The sequence below is a fragment of the Capra hircus genome, chromosome 22 (genome assembly GCF_001704415.2).
Source record: "Capra hircus breed San Clemente chromosome 22, ASM170441v1, whole genome shotgun sequence".
In the NCBI taxonomy this organism is placed as follows: domain Eukaryota; kingdom Metazoa; phylum Chordata; class Mammalia; order Artiodactyla; family Bovidae; genus Capra; species Capra hircus.
This window is the reverse complement of record NC_030829.1, coordinates 21,531,335-21,552,169: the sequence shown is the minus strand read 5'-3', so window position 1 is coordinate 21,552,169 and position 20,835 is coordinate 21,531,335. Positions and strand designations below refer to the sequence as shown.

Below are 20,835 nucleotides of genomic sequence, written 5' to 3'. Positions count from 1 at the left end.
GTCCCAGTTGATGGAATGAACACAGATTTCAGGTTCAAGATCACTTAGATAGAGACTCTCCTGTGTAGTCCACCCACCCTTGAGGTTCTATTCTTTCCACAGGGAGGCTTAGCCGTTGAAACAGTAGGTGATGGCAGTTTTCATTCTTTTCACAAACAGATCTTCAAGCTGTTACAGGCCCCGTTCACAGACTGTGGTGACGGCCCAATGCTGCGTCTGGAGGAGCTGGGAGACCAGCGGCACGCGCCCTTCCGACACATCTGCCGCCTTTGCTACCGGGTCCTGAGACACTCCCAGCAGGACTACAGGAAGAACCAGGTGGGCTCTGAGGACCCTGGGGAGTGCCAGACAGCTTCCTCCCTCGAGTTCACTTTCCTCCATGAGTTTTAAGTGTCCCATGTATATATTTATTTAGTGGCTAGAGACTAGTTCATTGTTCAATTTGCTCTTCAAAAGGAAACAGATATTTTTGCAAGCCTGGGAAGATGCATGAGTGAGTTGAGAAGGATACATCAAAATTCTCCTACAGTGTCCTTGGAATGAGATTTTTTTTTTTTGATGTTGATATTACAAGTACAGTATTTTTTAAAACTTTTTATTTTATATTGGATTATAGCTGATTAACAAAGTAGGGATAGTTTCGGGTGGGCAGCAAAGGGGCTCAGCCATACATGACATATATACATTCTCCCCCAAACTCCCTTCCCATCCAGGCTGCCACATAACATTGAGCAGAATTCCCTGTGTTATACAGAAGGTCCTTGCTGGCTATCCATTTTAAATATAGCAGTGTGTACATGTACAGTATTTCTTATGGCACACTTCTGGAAGGTGTAAGGGTGCAATGGTTCCATGTGCTTTTATTGGAAATGGAGTGAAATCTTTTCTTCCTGCCCCATCCATTCCCTCCATCTCTGCTGGTAACTTCCTCTTTGTTTTGGTTCTGGCTCGTGTTTTAGACATTCTAAGTCATCATCTATTGTCATGACAAGTAAACACACAAACAATATAGTCTCTCTACGAGTTAAATATTTAAACCTCTGTGATGGTTCCAAACAACTGGAGATGCTGAGGAATCACTGTGTCAGTGGTTGTTAACTGGGAGCAATTTCACCACCCACCCCCACCCTGCCCTGGGCCAGGAGGACGTGTGGAAATGTCTGGAGATGCTATTGAGTGTCACAACTTGGGAATACTACTGGCATGAAGTGGATGGAGGCCACGGATGCTATTTAGCATCTGGGCAAGCCCAGCCCAGTACCCCCACCCTCAACAAAGAATTATCCGGTCCAAGAAGTCAGTAGGTACTGCTGAGTTCAAGAAACCCTGCGTTCCATAAACTACTATAAGTGCACAGTGATGCTTCTTATAATATGGACTCCAGTCCCTGCAGTGTGTTACAAAAGATTTTGTTTTTAAGCTTTGACCGCCGCTATATCTGGCCTTTAAATGTAAACTGTTCTCTGTAGTGAAAGTTTTTTGTGTATCATCACACAGCGTTGGTGCTAAGCAGTGCTCTGAAGTATTAGATACAACTTTATTAGCAAGTATTGGGCTGGCCAAAAAGTTTGAGTTCTCCACAGATGTTATGAAAAACCTGAACAAACTTTCGGCCAACCCAGTATTGCTAAATTATTTGCTTTGCCTTTGCTACTGTTTAGATACAAGGCATCACACACTGGTGATGCTGTGTTCATTCGTTAGCATAGGTTGCCGTTGGGCACTATGGTCGGTTTAAACCCCTCTTGTGTGTGAGTACCATACTTACACCATACTTGTGCTAAAGAGGTTTTATTCTCTTCCCATGAGGATGCGTCAGAGTCTGTAATGTGTGCCGGGACCTTTTGCTTGTACATCAGAGGACTAGACCAGTCCTTCTTGTTGCTGTTGCTATGGGTGTCTTGGCTTGGTTGTTTATGGACCCTGTGCCTTTTGGCAGTAGTACTGACATATCCCTGGGGGCTGATGAATTCTCAGACATGCATCCTTACTGAGTGAGGGCTGAAAAGTGGCCCGAGTCCACTCTGTTAGTCCTTAGTCACTTTTAAGGTTTTGAAATTAATGAATTAAAATGAAACCAAGTTTCAAGGGGCTTTTGAGCTTTGAGCAAGCAGTCTGTCTTGGACAGGGAAAATATCTTTGAATAACAAAAGTATTTACAAGAGGCTTCCTGGCGTTCTGAAATATTTCAATGGGACATCATATCTGATCTCAAAAGAGAAGTCAGAGATGTTTTCATGTGTTCTGTGAATGTAATTGACTGGTTTACATATTCCTGGGCTTCCCTGGTGGTTCATCTGGTAAAAAATCTTCCTGCAATGCAGGAGACCTGGGTTCAATCCCTGAATTGGGAGATTTCCCTGGAGAAGGGAACAGCTACCCACTCTAGTATCCTGGCCTGGAAAATTCCATGGACTGTATAGTCCAAGGAGTCACAAAGAGTTCGACTCAACTGAGTGACTTTCATTTCACTTCTTCACATGTTTGCAACTACCCAGTGACTTTTAATTTTCATCCCAGATAAGGAAAACACAATGGAGTAATTACATTGTTCAAAATATCCAGGTAGACTTCACCATGTTTATTCAGCAACACAGGGCAGTGAGGCACAGTTTAATCCTCTTGAATGAGTAATAAAATCAGAGCTGGAAAACAACTCTTGACCTTTAGAAAAATAAGTCACCACATTAAAATTTATACTGTGGGCTTAAGAAAAAGCCCATCTATAAATACAGGATATGTTACTTAGTGATACCTGTATGGCAGGTTTAGTAAACTGAAGGATGTGAGAGCATTTGCGGCTGTCACCCTGGGTTGGGAAGTTGGGGAAGGACACTCCCCTGTGATTTTCCTTAAAGGGAGTAGCTCTCCTCGGGGGCTGCTGCCCCTTCCCTTACTCTGCGCCTCACCACACTGTCCTCCTTGCTTACCTCTCTCTCCTCGCTTCGAAGGAGTACATAGCCAAGCAGTTCGGCTTCATGCAGAAGCAGATTGGCTATGACGTGCTGGCTGAAGACACTATCACCGCCCTTCTGCACAATAATCGCAAACTCCTGGAAAAACACATCACCGCGGCAGAGATTGACACCTTCGTCAGCCTGGTGCGGAAGAACAGGGAGCCCAGGTGAGGCGGAGGTGGGGTTGATCGGCAGGAGGTGCCTCTGTGTTTACGATGCAGTCTCTGAGCTGGTCATGGTGGGTTGTTTTGTTCTGTTTTAACTAGATGTCCTTTGTTTGGGCCTGCTAGGCCCCAGGTCTTGATTGAGCAGGTCTTGAGAGGCACTTTGAGTCGGGAAAAGAGCGTGGTATGGAAAGGAGACCAGGGTAGAATCCTGGCTCCACAGTTTACCAGCTGGTGACCTGGAGCTTTAATCTCATCTATCAGATAAGCTGTTATAAAAATTAAATGAAGATAAATACATGTGAAGTGCCTGGCGCTTATATGTAAGTGATAGCTGTCGACCCCTCATTCACTTTGTAGCACCCTGCTATGACCAGTCAGAACGTCCCCAAATATCAGTAAGTCTTTTGCACACATAGTTATTACCTGAGTGTTTGTATTTACAGTAGTGAATTCTGTCAATTCTATTGCATTCTTACAGATCCCACCCTCCCTGTATACTTTCTTCTCTCTTTTCTTGTTTTAATTAAGATCCACCCCATGTCAGGGGACATGGGAACTATTTTACAATGTGGATATTAGAAACAGTGACGCTAGAGAGCTGAAGGTGTTATTATGAAACTGACTCCTCCCACCTATTAAAAACAACTAACATCTTATGGACCCTCCCGTGTGCCAGGGACTGAACTGAGTAAGCACTTTACATGAATTAGTTCATTTAATCCTCAGAAGAGCCCTCTGGGGTTAAAGGTTATCCATTTTTATCGATGAGAAAACTGAAACATGGTTAGGTTAAATAATTTCCCCCAAATAACAGTACATGTCAGAATGTAGCAGAGAAGAACCAGAACCAGGATTCTGATTTAGGCCTCAAACATCAGACCTCTCCCCTCTCTGGGTACCCAGCATCATCTTGGGTTGCTTGGATCTTACTTGGTTGCTGCTTCTGTTCATTTTTACCTCATCACCTCTTCCTCACAGCAGTCACTCCCATCCTTCTTCTTGTGCTTTTCTTTCTTTTTTCCCCTCCTTCCTTGCCTCCCTCCGCTCTCTCCCTCCCTCCTTTCTCTTCCCGCCCTCCCATGTCTGGGTAACTGGTGATACCATGCACACTGAAACCCAAAGCCTCTCTGACTTGTGGTAAAGGTAGCTTGGGTCTACCCTCTGGAGGGAGAGCCACGTCCTCAAGACCTAACCCTTGCTCTGGCTACAAAAAGCATTTGGTTTGGTTTCTGTTTCTCCACAGATTCTTAGATTACCTCTCTGACCTCTGCGTGTCCATGAACAAATCCATTCCAGTGACTCAGGAACTGATATGTAAAGCCGTGCTGAATCCAACCAATGCCGACATCCTCATTGAGACCAAGTGAGTGGGGGTCGGGGAGTGACTATAAAGGTGAGAACGAGATTTAGATGGAGAGCGTGTGCCTCAGTGGTTGTCTATACCGTGGGGAGTTAAACCCAGCCCCTTCGCTTCTGAAGTCAGGTTGGCTGGCCTATGATTACTTCATGCCAGCATCTTGATTAGAGGAGTTACTGGACTTGCTTCTGCTGTGGTGGCCTCCTCTGTATGGTGATGTCACTGAATTTGCTTACTGAGTTGAAAGTGATGTGGGCTACTGGGGAGCATCTTACACACCCTTGATTTCATTTTAAGACGTGGAAGTTCTCCAGTTAGGATTCCCAGGTTTAAATTTTAAAGGAGGTAATTCATTGTCATTAAGGCATTGTAGGGAAGAACTTGTGAAATTACCACTATTCAAAAAGTGCTCATTGGTCTACAGAAGTTTGGAAAGTAGTAGTTGATTCATTTGTAAAAGGGAAGCATATACTGCCAGTAACATATCCATGTTAAAAAAGAAATGTTTTTTAAAAACACTTATGCCCTAAACTTGCGATTTTTGTAGGGGAGGGGTCTCATGCATAACATAATTTTGAGCTTGGGCTGAAAGCTGACTTTCTCAACCTTGGCCTTTGACGTTTGGGGCCCAGCAGTTCTGTGCTGTGGGTGCTGTCCTGTGCCTCACAGCAAGTGCAGCAGTCTTCCTGTGTGTACCTCTCCCATTTAGTTGGGACAACCAAAGACGTCTCCGGACGTTGCCAAGCATCCCCTGGGGAGACACAGCCGCCCTAGTGGGGCACCCCTGAGCTAAAGTATATGAAAAAGTCGATGTTTGTCTCTCCCTGAGGTTCTGCCAAAGGGAGAAACGAAGTGGCTGTGTGTGTGTGTGCGTGTGCGTGTGCGTGCTGAAAGCCCAGCTGGAGTTCAAAGCACAAATATAGTTGATCAGCGACAAGCGAGGGTTTCAGACATAATGAGTTTTCCCACCTCCTCCTACGTTTTCAGGTTGGTGCTCTCCCGTTTTGAATTTGAAGGCGTTTCTACTGGAGAGAATGCCCTGGAGGCAGGCGAGGATGAGGAAGAAGTATGGCTCTTCTGGAGGGACAGCAACAAGGAGGTTCGCAGTAAGAGCGTCCGGGAGCTGGCGCAGGATGCCAAGGAGGGCCAGAAGGAAGACCGCGACGTCCTTGGCTACTACAGGTGTGTAGGCCTGTGCACGGGCCCTGTGATGTCATCTCATGAGACAGTCCATCAGAAAAACAAATGTGTGTTTCAGGAGTTTGTAGAGTGTGAGCTGTCAGCAATACTTACATAGTAGGGCAGTGATACCTGGGCATGGCTTGGTCACAAGGAAGATGCGCAGTTGCATCAGCTCCTTCTCAGAGTTGTTGGTCTCTACACAGTGTAGCACGTGGATGTGGTTTGTGGTAGATACGAGTCAGGCTGTGGGGTCACCTCTCTACATACTGACTTTAAAAAACTTTTATCTTAGAGTCTAGCTGATTAATAATATGATAGTTGCATCACTGTCAGGGACGCAGCCATACATGTACATGTACCCATTCTCCCCCAAACTCCCCTCCCATCCAGGCTGCCACATGACATTGAGCAGAGTTCCATGTGCTATACAGTGGGTCCTTGTTGGTTATCCATTTTAAATAAAGCAATGATACATACTAACTTTTTGACTTGGGTCCAGTAATCCACCTCTATGTCCCAGTTCCTTTACCTGCAAGACAGAGACAATAGTGCCAGTTTCTTAGAACTTGTACAGGCAGAGCTAAGAAATGTGCATGTGTATACACACTTCTCTTGATGTCTCTCTCTGCATACACACACACACATCTGTTTCTGTATTAATGTATATGAATGTGATAAAAACCCTGAGTTCACATCATGACTTTCAGCTCCACTCCAGCACCGTAGGGTTATTCTCATCTTCATCCTCTGTATCCTTGGACAGCGAGAACCTGCTGTGTTGATTGGTTTCCACCCCCATCCTGGTGTTTCCTTGGTCCCAGCTGTAAGACCTGTTGACTCTGCCACCTCAAGGGAAGGGAACCAGTAAACACTTTAAAAAGAAAAGAAAACAGGAGATGGATAGAGTAGTGCCAGCGTCATTTTTTAATAAAAGCAAAACTTTGCAGTTGCAGTGCCCTTTGTGACCCTCCTGTGTTTTGTTCTCTCCATTCACGCAGATGGTGGGTGACCTTCCACACTCTATGTATGTTTCTATTTTACATTTCTGTGCATTCATAAATAACACATAGTATTTTATTCAGCCTTAAAATTTTATATAAATGGTTCCATACTCTGAGTTTTTCTCTGAAACCTGCCCTTTTAATTCAACATTGAGTCTGAAATGGATTCACGCTAATTGTGGTAGATCCATTTCTTTAATTTTGACTGCTGAATGTTATTCCATTTATTACTGTGCCAACATTTTCTTTTCTCTTTGAATTCATTGTGTGCCACAATTTAGTTCTTCAGGGAACTAAAGTGTCAGGGAACATCCCATGTGTCAGGGAACATCATTGTTCAGATTGGTGCGTGTATGTAGGAATTTCCATTCCATACCAGGAAATTATGAGATTGGGGCATATGCGTATTTTAACTCATTAAGCAAGCAGTCCTAGATTGGATATTTTGGTGCACACTCTCACCAGTCGTAAATGAGAGCTTTTGTTTGTCTTTGCGCTCTCTGAATATTGTGACACTCTTTAATTTTTGTTGATGTTATGAGCATGTAATTAGACCAAGTTTGGAACTTCACAGAGATCATATGTAATTGGGTGAGGAGGAAACCTTAAGACATTTTGAGGAGTCCCCTACTTTTTCCACTATGTTTTTCACATGTGTGTGAAGTCAAAGAGCAGAGTTGTATGAGATAAGAACCCGAAAGTGTCATAAAATTTCTAAGTAGACTCAGTGAAGGTCTGAAACCTTTACCATTTCCTTTGTGGTCTTTAATGTGCTGTATAAAAGCCAAACTAAAGTAGGGCTTCCTTGCTGGCCAGTGGCTAAGACTCTGAGCTCCCAATGGTGGAGGCCTGGGTTTGATCCTTGATCAGGGAACTAGATCCCACATGCCACAACTAAGAGTTTGCATGCCACAGCGAAGACTGAGAATCCTTTGTGCCCCAACTAAGACCAGGCACAGCCAAATAAATATTTTTTAAAAGGTATAACTAAGGAAATAGATAATCGTTTTCACTCTAATGAAAATGATTTTTCATTTTTTCTCCCCCATCTTATAAAATATGGGCAAAATGGAATCAACTAGCCATATAGGTACTCCCACATGGGATAGACATGTGTGACTGTTGGCATGGCTTGAACTGTTCTTTTTTCTGCCGGATACAGAAGCCAGACTTGGGTGTACACAACCAGGTGAAGAGTGTTGATGTACAAGTTCACGTGGCCATACACCACTCCTATGAGATCTGGGCCCCTTCTCTGACTCCTGCTGTGTGTTTCTGGAAGTGTGAGCTCTCTGCAACTTTGCTTTTCTCAGGTACCAGCTGAACCTCTTTGCGAGGATGTGCCTGGACCGCCAGTACCTTGCCATCAACGAGATCTCGGGCCAGCTGGACGTGGATCTCATTCTCCGCTGCATGTCCGACGAGAACCTGCCCTACGACCTGCGGGCGTCCTTCTGCCGTCTCATGCTCCACATGCACGTGGACCGAGACCCCCAGGAGCAGGTCACCCCCGTGAAATACGCCCGCCTCTGGTCTGAGATCCCCTCCGAGATCGCCATTGATGAGTGAGCCTGGCTTCTTTGCCCTGTTAAGACTTCATATTGCTTTAAAATGTCTTAGCTGAAGTGTTCTGTGTAGCAGAAGTCAAAGGCCTTATGGTCAGGTTAAGTCTAGTTCAATCAGGGAAGAAAGACTAAGTCTTTTTTTTTCTAATGAAAATGTAATTAAGGATCGCAAGCATTATTTCTTCCCTCAAGAAGGTAAAAGATGGTATGGTTGCCCTTTTATACCTTGTTTGTCTGTTTTATTCAGCAAATACTTACAGTGTCTCCTGCCTGCCAGGCTTAAAGAATCTATCTGGGAATAAACAAGAAAAGCATGTTGGACTTAGTGGTTTGCTGGTTAAGACGCTGCACTTCCAACTGTGGGGGTGTGAGTTTAATTCCTGGTCGGGCAACTAGGATCCCACATGCTGTGTGACGTGGCCAGAAAAGAAAAAAAATAAAAAGAAAACTGTGTTTACACTAGTGGGGAAAGACAGACAATAACTAAGATAAAGGACTAAAATACATACGTTAGTGGTGGTTGCTGAGCAGGGAAAGTAAATAGGGACAAGATGGTGGGAAGTGTTAGGGTGGGTGGTTCTGGCTTTAGGGGCTAAGCAAACAGGGAAGGCCTCACTGGGAGGAACTTGACCTTTGATTGCCTTTTCTTTCTCCTTTCCTTCCAGCTACGATAGTAGTGGAGCCTCCAAAGATGAAATTAAGGAAAGGTTCGCTCAGACCATGGAATTTGTGGAGGAATATTTAAGAGATGTGGTGTGTCAGAGGTTCCCTTTCTCTGATAAGGAGAAAAATAAACTTACGTTTGAGGTAACTCATGGTGAAGTGATCTGTATGTTTTGTAAGAAACATACATGTGGTGAATTAAATCGTGTAAAATGATAAAACATTATGTATGCTCTACGTTGTATTGAAAGTGACAGGAAAGAAACTAGACTGTGCTTAGGATCTGTCGTAGATTAATCGTTTGAGGGACACAAATCCTTATCACCTTTGAGTTGAATATTTTTCTTTGTAACCACTTTGCCTTTTTAGGAGTTAGATTTCCAAGCATTGCAATGTTATCTGTGTCCTTGTTGGGTGTACCTTGGCTTGCCCTCTGTTATCTTTGGGAAGCTACACAGACCTAGTGATGAGGTTGGTTTTTTATTCACCAGTCATCAGAACAGATCAGCAGCTTTGCAGGTTTCCATTTCTTATTTTTTCTCCTTATGAAACTAAATTAAATTTGATCAGAAACTGCAAGTAAATTAAATGCCTTCTCTTATAGTAAAGAAGGTCAGAATCAGTCATTTATAAAATAGTCCACCTGAAATGGAACTGAAGGATACTGTTTAATTAATCCATCTCCCTCCTCTCTCTTTTAAATACAATAGGTTGTCAACCTAGCTAGGAATCTCATATACTTTGGTTTCTACAACTTCTCTGACCTTCTCCGATTAACCAAAATCCTCCTGGCCATATTGGACTGTGTGCACGTGACCACAATCTTCCCCATCAGCAAGATGGCGAAGGGAGAGGAGAATAAAGGTGAGAACAGTGTGGAGAAGCTGAGGAGGGGGGCTCTGATGGTGCCCACACGTAGGGACGCACTTGCCCCTCCTCCTGCCTCTGCCATGCTTACCACGTGATGTCGCATCCTTTCTTCGTCCTTTTCTTCTTGACTTTACGAACATTTTCAGATATAAATGAAAGTGGAAAGAATAGTAGAGTGGATACCTATGGACCCATGACTCAGAGTCAATGATTATTAACACTTTGCTGTGGTTTTTACATTTATAAATGAAGTTGCATATTCCACTGCACCATTTGAAAGTTGCCTCACAGCTGGAATGCTTATGTGCTTTCACTGTTCTTGATGTGCCGTGATGATCTGTGCTTATGTTCGTATGTGAGTAAATGAAATCCAGACTGTGTCTGGGTAGCCTGTTTCCAATTTGTGAGTAGGAAAATCTGCCTTGATGTGTTTGTTTTTCTCCTCTGTTTTAGTGTCGTAATGGACACATACTAGGTACTCACATGTGGATTATTGTTCAGCTAGTCTCTCCAGCTGGAATAGAAAAAGTACGTCTGCTTGCATCCTACTGCCTGTTAGGGCCTGTGCTCAGTCATTCGCCACATGATCCTGTCAGTTGAGCTGGGTTTTCTCCTTCTATAGTGGAATAAACTGACCCTCACGGGTGGCACAGTGCCCTCAAGATCACGTGGCTGTTGGTGCAGCACCGGATGTGCGTCTTGTTAACTCCTGTATTTCTAGTTCTGTGCACAGCATCAGGCATGCAGTGGGTGGCCATACAATTGGGCGGGTGATTTAACACATAAAATTGCTCCTTAGGGCAATTTCAAAGCCCATGCTCTTTCATCTACTTCCTTAAATCCTGGATTTTTTTTTTTTGCCACTTTATTTTTTTATTGAAGGATAATTACTTTACAGAATTTTGTGGTTTTACGTCAAACATCAATAAGAATCAGCCATAGGTACACCCATGTCCCCTCCCTCCCGAACATCCCTCCCATCTCTCTCCCCATCCCACCCTTCTAGATTGTCACAGAGCCCCTGTTTGAGTCCCCTGAGTCATACTTCCAATTCCTATTGCCTATCTATTTTACATATGGTAATGTAAGTTTCCTGGAAAAGGCAATGGCACCCCACTCCAATACTCTTGCCTGGAAAATCCCATGGATGGAGGAGCCTGGAAGGCTGCAGTCCATGGGGTCACTAAGAGTCGGACATGACTGAGCGACTTCACTTTCACTTTCATGCATGGGAGAAGGAAATGGCAACCCACTCCAATATTCTTGCCTGGAGAATCCCAGGGATGGAGGAGCCTGGTGGGCTGCCGTCTATGGGGTAGCACAGAGTTGGACACGACTGAAGCGACTTAGCAGCAATGCAAGTTTCCATGTTACTCTCTCCATACATCTCACCCTCTCCTCCCCCTCCCTGTGTCCACAAGTCTGTTCTCTATGTTTGTTTCTCCATTGCTATGCTGAGTCACTTCAGTCGTGTCCGACTCTGTGCGACCCCATAGACGGCAGCCCACCAGGCTCCCCCATCCCTGGGATTCTCCAGGCAAAAACATTGGAGTAGGTTGCCATTTCCTTCTCCAATGCATGAAAGTGAAAAGTGAAGGTGAAGTCACTCAGTCGTGTCCGACCCTCAGCGACCCCATGGATTGCAGCCTTCCAGGCTCCTCCGTCCATGGGATTTTCCAGGCAAGAGTACTGGAGTGGGGTGCCATTGCCTTATCTGGTTTCTCCATTGCTGCCCTGCAAATAAATTCATCAGTGCCATCGTTCTAGATTCCATACATATGTGTCAGTATATGATATTTATATTTCTCCTTTTGAGTTACTTCACTCTGTATAATAGGCTCTAGGTTTGTCCACCTCTTTAAAACTGACTCAAAAGCATTCGTGTTTATGGCTGAGTAATATCCCATTGTGTATATGTACCACAGCTTCCTTATCCATTCATCTGTCAGTGGACATCTAGGTTGCTTCCATGTCCTAGCTATTGTAAATAGTGCTACAGTGAACATTGGGGTACATGTGTCTTTTTCAATTTTGGTTTCCTCAGGGTATATGCCTAGGAGTGGGATTGCTGGGTCATATGGTGCTTTTATTCCTAGTTTTTTAAGAAATCTCCATACTGCCTTCCATAGTAAGCCCTGCATTTTTGATAGGTATTAACCCATCAGGTTCCCAGGGTCATAGAATGTATTGGGACAGAGATGTGTGAAATGACTTGTCCTGAAGAGCCTCTGCCCCTGGCCAGGTGTGCCCCAGAGTGTGCTCCAGGGGTCTGTCGTGACCAGGGTCTGTCCTGGCCCTTCCTAGGCAGTAACGTGATGCGGTCCATCCATGGGGTCGGAGAGCTGATGACCCAGGTGGTGCTCCGGGGAGGAGGCTTCCTGCCCATGACACCCACGGCCACCGCCCCTGAGGGCAACGTGAAACAGGCCGAGCCGGAGAAGGAGGACATCATGGTGATGGACACCAAGCTGAAGATCATTGAAATACTCCAGGTAATCATGGGCCAGAAGTAGGGGCAGGAGTGTGCTTCACAGGGGAGCATCTGTGTGCAGTGGCCGTGCTTTGATGGAGCCCCAGGCTTTCGGGAAGAGAGTGGAGGTAGATCCTTAGCCTCGGGTGCCATTTCTGAACTGGCCCTCTTACTGCTTGTCATCTCCTGTCCGTCCCCAACATGCCCTGTCCTGCCAGCCATGCCAGACTGTCAGCAGTTACCCTCGCTTTCCCTCATCATTGGTCTCTGCTGTCAGCCATACTGTCCGTTTGCTCAGAATTCACTCACACTCTGTCCATAGCTGAGATCCCTGCTTTTTGTTCATAACTCAGTTCAAAGTTCCATAAAGTTTGTAACTCCTCCCTCAAGCCTTCCCTTTCTCCCTTCTTCATCCATTCCTATATTCAACGAATACTTCTTGATACTGATTCCATGCCAAGTACTTTTAAGCACTGAAAATCCAGCAATGAACAGAGTCATTCCCGCTTACATTTTGATAGGGGGCATAAGCGCATAAGGGCTTCCCAGGTTGCACCAGTGGTAAAGAATCCTTGCCTGCCAAAGCAGGAGACAAGAGAGATGGGGGTTCGATCCTGGGTCGGGAAGGTCCCCTGGAGGAGGGCATGGCAGCTCACTCCAGTAGTCTTGCCTGGAGAATCCCATGGACAGAGACACCTGGTGGGTTATAGTCCAAATGGTCACAAAGACTCAGACATGACTGAAGCAACTTAGCACACACAAACACATAGGCAAATAACAATGTATGTACCAAGGATGTTAAAGTATAAAAGAGAGCCAAGACTGTTTGGAGGCCCTTTGGGGTACATGTTTTGATGAGATTGTCAGAGAAGGTCTTCCCATTCAGAGAGCAGTGAGGGAACTCATATTTAGGGAAAGAGTCTCTGAGACTCCGAGAGGGAATAATAAATGCAGAGACCTGAGGTGAAAGCACAGTTGGCAAGTCTGGAAACAGGTCAAGGTCAAGAAGGAATGGGAGAAGATGAAGTGGGGAGTCAGGGGATAAAATTGTCCTGAGTGGATTTGCTGTAAAGATGCACAGAGAAAAGTCGGTGGTGGGCGCTGCAAGGTGATTGTTGGTCATATTTAAGTTAAGGGATATCAGCAAGATTGTATGCTGAATGGAAGTGATCATGTTGAGAGGGGGGACTTACTGAAAAAGAGGAGAGAGGATAATTGTAGAAGCAAAGTCCTGGCCTAGGGAAGAGGGGATGGAAGCCCTCTGCTTCCTATGCAAACCTTCCAGCCTTCCAACAAATTGTTTTCCTCTTTCTGCTCCCTGGGAGTTTTTAATTCATTAACAAAATTAGCTGCTCCTTAATGAAAAGAGTGCTGTAGTCACCTTTCTCTTTTATCCCACACTGCCTGATCTCAACCCCAGAAAGCATGGAGGAGATGAGGAGTTGAGATGGAGGGGAGAAATATGCATATTTACAGATGGAAGGATTTTTTAAAATTCTAAAATCACAGTTAACTGATGGTTTGAAAGCAACAGTGGAGCTCCTCAAAATAATTACTGAAGCCAATAAAGAACGATTTAAGTACAGGAAACTCATTGAATTTATGTCTGAGCAAAAGTAGGGAAAGATTTCAAAGATTTCAGGCCGTGGCGTACAGGTCCCAAGTATGTGGATATCATGTGTGTTTATCAGAATTGATGTGATGTGAAAATTGGTTACATCTTGAGGTCTACTCACTGTAGTGATTACTGTAATAATCTGAGAACATTTAATTGATGGATTCTTTCAGCAAATACTTACTGATCTACCACATGCAGGCACTTTGCCTGGCTAGATGAGGGGCTATATGAGGAAAGCACAGACAGTTTGGACAGGGCCTCCGTCTCCAGGGTGTTTAAAGTCTAATAGGAAAAGGAGGTATGATGAAGCTGTGTGTACATGGAAATAAAGCCATGAGAAAAACATTCTCCTGATATACGGGTGGGTCTGGTGATCCCATTTAGTAAGGACCAGGGGAGATTTTAAAGAGGAGGTAAGATTTTATCTGAGCCTTTAGCCATGGACAGGTGTTGTGTAGAAACAAGGGGCTGTTTTCAGACGGGTGGAGTAGGTTGAGCCAGAGTATCATTGCTCAAGGTCAGTAAGCCCTTCTCCTTGGGCAGGGGCATGGCGTGTGCTGAAAGGAAGTTATCAGAAATGAGGTTGGAAAGGCAGACTCTGGAAAATTTTGGGTGCCTGAAGTGTTAGGACTTGATTCTGGGGGAGCCTTTGACTGTTTTCAAGCGGGGAGCTAACCTAAGAAGAAATACCTTTGGGAGGTAGACCTGGTAATTTGATAGTGGAATGACGGAGGTGGGAGGGAGTGGCTGTGAGCAGGGGGAATACAGCAGGGGAGAGGTCCTGAGGAGTGGCAGAGACAGAGCCGGCAGGGCTTCGTCATTGAGATGTATGTGTGTGCGGAAGGTCCTGAGGCTGACTGGGGGCAAGAGAAGCCAGGCAGAATGGACAGTTAGTTTGGTACAGTCCTGAGTTTGAGACACCAGGAGGACCCTGAAGGGGATGCCCAGTAGTCAGTCAGGAAGTGTAGACCAAGAGTTTGAAAGATAGGGACTTCCCTCGTGGTCCAATGGTTAATACCCTGTGCTTTCACTGCTGAGGGCCTGGGTTCAATCCTTGGTCAGGGAACTAGAATCCCACATACTTCATGATGCAGCGGGGAAAAAAAACTTGGAAGATAAACCAAGAACCTGTTGCAATCTCGAAGAGGTGACCACAGTCCCGGGATTGGGTAAACGCACCAGGAGGGTGGGGCAGAGATGAGAGAGAAGAGAGGGTCGGTAAGGTCCTTTTACAGTTTCGAGTCGTTGACTGATCTTTGTTTTTTGGCTCCAGCCACAATCATGGAAAAAGCATCCTTGTGTTGGAGCGGATGGGGAGGGAGCACAGGGAGTGAAAGAAGAGGGAGCCCAGGAGTTTGTATCTACATCAAAGAAAACAGTCATTCATAGAGAATAAAGAGCCAAGCTAATTCTCAGTACGGAAAACGCATTTTTCTCTGTCAGTTCACTTAAAAGCAGCCAACTCCGCCCTTGTTAAGACTCAGCGTTGGCATTTAATACTTGCTGAAATAAAATAATGTTTTATAGAGGATGGAGTGGGGAGTGAGTGATTTATTGTTCTGATTATTAAATTAATTGCCGGGATGCTGAAGTTTTTGCTAGAAGCTTAAGGTGCTGCGGGCAGAATTGATATATCCCATGCAAGTCTTTGAAGACTGTTGAAATCTTAAGCCAAATATTTGGCTCACTTAGTGTTTAAGGTAATTGGTGCAGCAGATACCAGGCCCAGCCAGAGTGCAGCGGTTTGGCGGGGTGTTCCAGGTGGTATGCTAATGTAACCAATCTGTTTCCATTTCCACTTGAATCTCTAGTTTATTTTGAATGTGAGGTTGGATTATAGGATCTCCTGCCTCCTGTGTATATTTAAGCGGGAGTTTGATGAAAGCAATTCCCAGACTTCAGAAACATCCTCCGGAAACAGCAGCCAAGAAGGACCAAGTAACGTGCCAGGTGAGCGATGCCAGGATGGGATTTCTGCCGTGAAATGGGACCCGGGTCTACTGAAAGCTGAAGTCTGGAGAGTACGTTCTAGAACAAGGATAAAATGTGAATATATTTGAAGGTGACTGTATTTTAGAATGACATCCTGGGAGTTACCCATTTGGGGCAAACAAATAATTGCAAGAGCCCAGATTCCTTCTGGAGTAGATCTTACTTCTTCCATCTTTGAGTGTCTTAGTCATAAGACAGCTGAGGGTTCTAATGTTATGGTTGTGTGAAAGACTGGAAAAAAAACACCCAAAACAAAATTCTCCGAGAAAATTGACTGTCCACTAGCAACTTTTACTCTGGGTAGAAGTTTTTCCCTGCCCAGGATATAGTGGTGATGGATAAGAGAAAGATAGTAGTAGAAATAAGCCCACCTAGCAAGGTCTGAGGCTCCTTGGAAGGAGGTAGTGCCTCTCACAAGGGGTCATGCACTGAGTAGAGACCTGGAGCCAGTGGACAGTGTGATCCAGGTTGACCTGGCTTCAGAGCTTTTCAGTAAAAGAAGCTGGAAAACTTGAGGTTAATCCATGAGCAGAGGCAAGGGTGTTTGGGAGGGAAGTTCACAGGCAGCATGTTTTCATTCCTTCCTGCATCTGAAGTTCTGTTCTCTCTAACTCTTCAGGTGCTCTTGACTTCGAACACATTGAAGAACAAGCTGAGGGCATCTTCGGAGGAAGGAAAGTATATTTTCAGTTGCTGTTCTGTAGGTGGTTCTGAGATGGAGGAGGCTCCTCTCTATTAGCTCTCAAAGACTTCTCCTTGGACTCAGAAAGTTTTAGTCCTTGGGTTTAGATTGTTTGCCTGCTCACTTTATAACTTCTGGAACTCAGGTCAGAGTGATCTTAGTTGGCTTCGTATATGTGTTTCCTGCCTACAGCAGAAAGAATTGAAGGTTTCCCAAAGTATACACATTACAAGACTTTTTTAAACAGTGAGGAAATAATGTTGAAAGAAAGAGGGGGCTCAAAACAGAGTGCAGAAAGCATGCTCCTGGGTGCTACTGGGCTGCAGGCACCCCCAAGCTCTTTAGAAGCCAAGCAGCAGCAAGAATAAAAACAGGCATGCAGTTCTTTGATTGTCTGGAGCCTGAAATTACTGTGTGAACCCTTTCCTAGAAGATGAGATTGCTCACTGTTGACTGAAAACATCATTATGAGACTCAAATCCCTATAAGACTCAAACACCTGCAAACTTGGTATAAACACCCTGTATGTATAATTCTTGGTATATACACATTTGCTTCAGTTACGTATTGCTTTTGACAATCAAAACTTAATGGATTAAGGACTTCCCTGGTGGTCCAGTGGTTAAGAATCCATCTGTCAGTGCAGGGGATGCAGGTTCAATACCTGTTCAGAGAAGATTCCACATCTCATGGGGCATCTAAGCCCATGTGCTGCAGCTACTGAAGTCTACTCTCTGGAGCGTGAGAGTCACAACTACTAAGCCCATGCTCACACAGGGTAACAAAGACCCAGGACAGCAAAAAAAAATGGATTAAAACAGTCATTTTATTGCCTCTCACAACCCTGTGGTTGACTGGGGCTCAGCTAGATGGTTCTTCTGCTGATCACTGTTGGGTCTGTCATGCAACCATAGTAGCTAGTGATTGGGGTTGGCACATCCATGTTGCTTTCTTTGCATTTCTGGCTCCTTGGAGGCGATGCCTTTAAGGCTGGGACTTCTCTGTCTTTGCACGTGGATATTTTGGGCTTCTGCATAGCTTGGTAACTGGCTCTATGTGCAAAGGCCCCAAGAGGCTAGACCAACAGTGTACAAGCACTAAGCAAGCATCTGCTTGCATCATGTTGCTAATGTCCTATTGGTCCAAGCAGATCACCTGGCTAAGCCCAGTGTCAGTGTGGGAGGAACCTACATAAGGGTGTTTAGACCAGAGAGGGTGAACTGATGTTCACTATCTTAGTGCTGAATGTCATTGTGAAATTTGAGTCAACAGCATTATTTATCTCTATGGAAGAGATTGCTGTTCCGAAACGGGGAGTTTTGAGTTTAGCCTGGTGCCACTTCAGTCTGCTGAGTGGTGTCTTGGCTCTCTGCTGCTTTCCTGGTGTTGAAGGGCTACGAAAGCTTCTTTACACCTTTCTGGAGTGCATAGTGCAAACAGAGGATTTATGTACCAAGTCCTATCTAGGCCTCCCTTGCTGGTCTGCAGCCATGAAGGTCTCAGCATTTGACCTTTATTTGATTGTAAACACAATACAGGCCCAGACCCTCAGTGATAGTGCTCAGGTTCACGGTGGCCTGCCGTTAGCACCAGGACTTGCTTATTAAATTTTTGGTTGTGTAAGTAGCACACAATCAACGTAGCGTAGATATTGGGAGAAGCCTTGGTAATATACTGATTAACTCCAGCTAGGAAGCTAGAAAAGCACTGAGTGGGGATGACTCACGGCAACACTTCTCAAAGTGGGGCCTGTGGGACCAAACTACTTGCTGCCAGTTTGAGACAAGATAAGTGAATCTTTGGGCACCTTCATGGCAACTGGGGGGCTTCTCAGATGGTGCAGATGGGCTTCCGTCATAGCTCAGTCGGTAAAGGATCTGCCTGCAATGCAGGAGACCTGGGTTTGATTCCTGTGTCGGGAAGATCTCCCGGAGAAGGAGCGAGCAACCCACTCCAGCATTCTTGCCTGGAGAATCCCATGGACAGAGGAGCCTGGCGGCCTGCAGTCCATGGGGTCGCAAGAGTCAAATACGACTTAGCGACTAAACCACCACCATACCTGAATGGTCTAGTGATTTTCCCCTTTTCCAGGTGGTGCAGTGGTAAAGAATTTGCCTGTCAATGCAGGAGATGCACGAGGCAGGTTCGATCCCTGGGGGTGGTGAAGACGCCCTGGAGAAGGGAACGGCCACCCACTCCAGTATTCTTGCCTGGAGAATCCCATGGACAGAGGAGCCTGGCAGGCTACAGTCCATGGAGTCGCAAAGAGTTGGACACGACTGAGCGCACACATTTGTTGGCCCCTGTGACCCCATCCAAGTGCACGATTGGGGATATGGTACAGGCTAGACCTTGAAAACCTGTCCCTCCACCACAGATGGTTTCTTGGCACTAGCATCTTAAATAAAAAACAAACTAGTAACTCTGGAGAAACACAACTGCGCGCGGCTCTGAAACCATGGGGGTAGCCCAGCAGCAGAACATCTGGTGGGAGAGTTTGCAAAGCCAGGCCTGTCACTGTGGGAAGGCGGGGACTTTGGTTAAACATTTGGCAGCTGTGACACCATAACTGTCCCCTCCCCTCGGAATACAGTTGAAGATGAAACAGGATGGTATTGTTAAAGGAGTTATTTAATAGCCAGGTCTGCTGAGATCGGCCATAGAGTGGGGGATCTCACGAAGTGAGGTGTGTCTGGGCCCACGGCTGCGGGTGGGGGCATCTGTGGCTCACGTTACCTCTCCCCTCAGTGAGGAGAACACCCCGCTGGACCTGGATGACCACGGCGGCAGAACATTCCTCCGAGTCCTGCTCCACTTGACAATGCACGACTACCCACCCCTGGTGTCGGGGGCCCTGCAGCTTCTCTTTCGGCACTTCAGTCAGAGACAGGAGGTCCTCCAGGCCTTCAAACAGGTAGCTTGGGTGGCCGTGTGTGCACACATGTGTGTGTGTGTGCGTTATTGGTGGTGGGGTCGTCATCTGTCTGAGAGGGTATTGAGTGCCCCTGGTCGATTGCATTCATTCAGGTTCAGCTGCTCGTTACCAGCCAAGATGTCGATAACTACAAGCAGATCAAACAAGACCTGGACCAGTTGAGATCCATCGTGGAGAAGTCAGAGCTCTGGGTGTACAAAGGGCAGGGCCCCGACGAGGCCATGGATGGCGCATCTGGGGAAAACGAACATAAGAAGACAGAGGTGGGTGACACGCAAGTTAGGTTGCCGGAGGAGATGCATGGGCTCCTGGAACAAGTGAACGTCCTCCTCTGGTTTTAGGTAAAAATGTAGATACTAGGATGGGCTGGGATCTCAAGAGGTCTGCTTGTTACCAGGGTGATAGCCATTCTCCCAGGAAGTACAGCACCAGGTGCCCCTTGCAGACTCTCCTGGGCACCAGGCGCCCCTTGCAGAATGGACCTGTTCTCCAGCTATGCCTGGCCCAGCATCCTTTCCCAGTCAGCGAAATAACATCCGTCACGGGGAGCTGAGTGTGAGCAAGGGATTGACTCGGGCATAAACCTAGCAGGACAGCTGGCTAGTGCTAGTGCTCAGCCACTCAGTCGTGTACTGTTTGTGACCTTGTGGACTGCTGCCCACCAGGCTTCTCTATCCATGGGATTCTCCAGGCAAGAATACTGGAGTTGGTTGCCTTGCCCTCCTCCAAGAGATCTTCCGCACCCAGGGATCAAACCCACGATTCTTGTATCTCCTGAATTGGTAGGATTCTTTACCACTAGCGCCACCTGGGAAGCCCCATGATGGCTGGAAAACACTGAAAAAATTCCTATTACTTCCGAGATTGTGATCTAACCCTAACAAATTGACAGGAACCCAAGAGTTGTGCAAACCCCAGTCACGTTCGTTTTGGTTCCTAGGAGGGGAATAACAAGTCACAGCAGCATGAGAGCACCAGCAGCTACAACTACAGGGTGGTCAAAGAGGTATGTGCCCTCCCCTGAGCCTTTCCCGTGGTGGGAAGTTTAACAGAGGGAAAGAGGACCTCTGAGGCCAAGTGCATAGGTCTCAGTGTCAGGCCTCAGTCCACATCGTATGTGTCTGCTCTGTTTCCTCACCTTGTATGGGGGCTGCCAGCACCTATACTTCTGAAGGCTTACAATTGAAGGAAGAGTGAAGTGGTAAAATTATCAATGATTTATCTTGATTGCTGACACGTAGTATCACCAATGAGAACCATAGTTTTTTAGAAATCTTTGCATAGGATGCTTTGAAGTTGAGAGGTTGGAAGTTTGGTGTTTTTTTACCCCAGGACAAATTCTTCCCAAGTTTCTGGCAGTGGTGCTGAGTCATACC

At 45.8% G+C, this 20,835-nt stretch overlaps 1 protein-coding gene across 6 annotated transcripts in view; it reads left to right on the top strand.

Annotated features, from left to right (window-relative positions):
- ITPR1 (inositol 1,4,5-trisphosphate receptor type 1) overlaps positions 1-20,835 on the top strand; it is a 350,791-nt gene that overhangs the window by 166,152 nt on the left and 163,804 nt on the right. For all 6 annotated transcript variants that reach the window (XM_013973556.2, XM_018066872.1, XM_013973555.2 and 3 more), the window contains 13 exons: positions 160-318; positions 2,952-3,124; positions 4,368-4,487; positions 5,469-5,663; positions 7,978-8,229; positions 8,895-9,036; positions 9,603-9,756; positions 12,067-12,254; positions 15,662-15,800; positions 16,462-16,516; positions 19,273-19,438; positions 19,552-19,722; positions 20,400-20,465. In XM_013973556.2, coding sequence (XP_013829010.1) covers positions 160-318; positions 2,952-3,124; positions 4,368-4,487; positions 5,469-5,663; positions 7,978-8,229; positions 8,895-9,036; positions 9,603-9,756; positions 12,067-12,254; positions 15,662-15,800; positions 16,462-16,516; positions 19,273-19,438; positions 19,552-19,722; positions 20,400-20,465 — 1,980 coding nt within the window. The remainder of the gene's footprint in view (positions 1-159; positions 319-2,951; positions 3,125-4,367; positions 4,488-5,468; positions 5,664-7,977; positions 8,230-8,894; positions 9,037-9,602; positions 9,757-12,066; positions 12,255-15,661; positions 15,801-16,461; positions 16,517-19,272; positions 19,439-19,551; positions 19,723-20,399; positions 20,466-20,835) is intronic.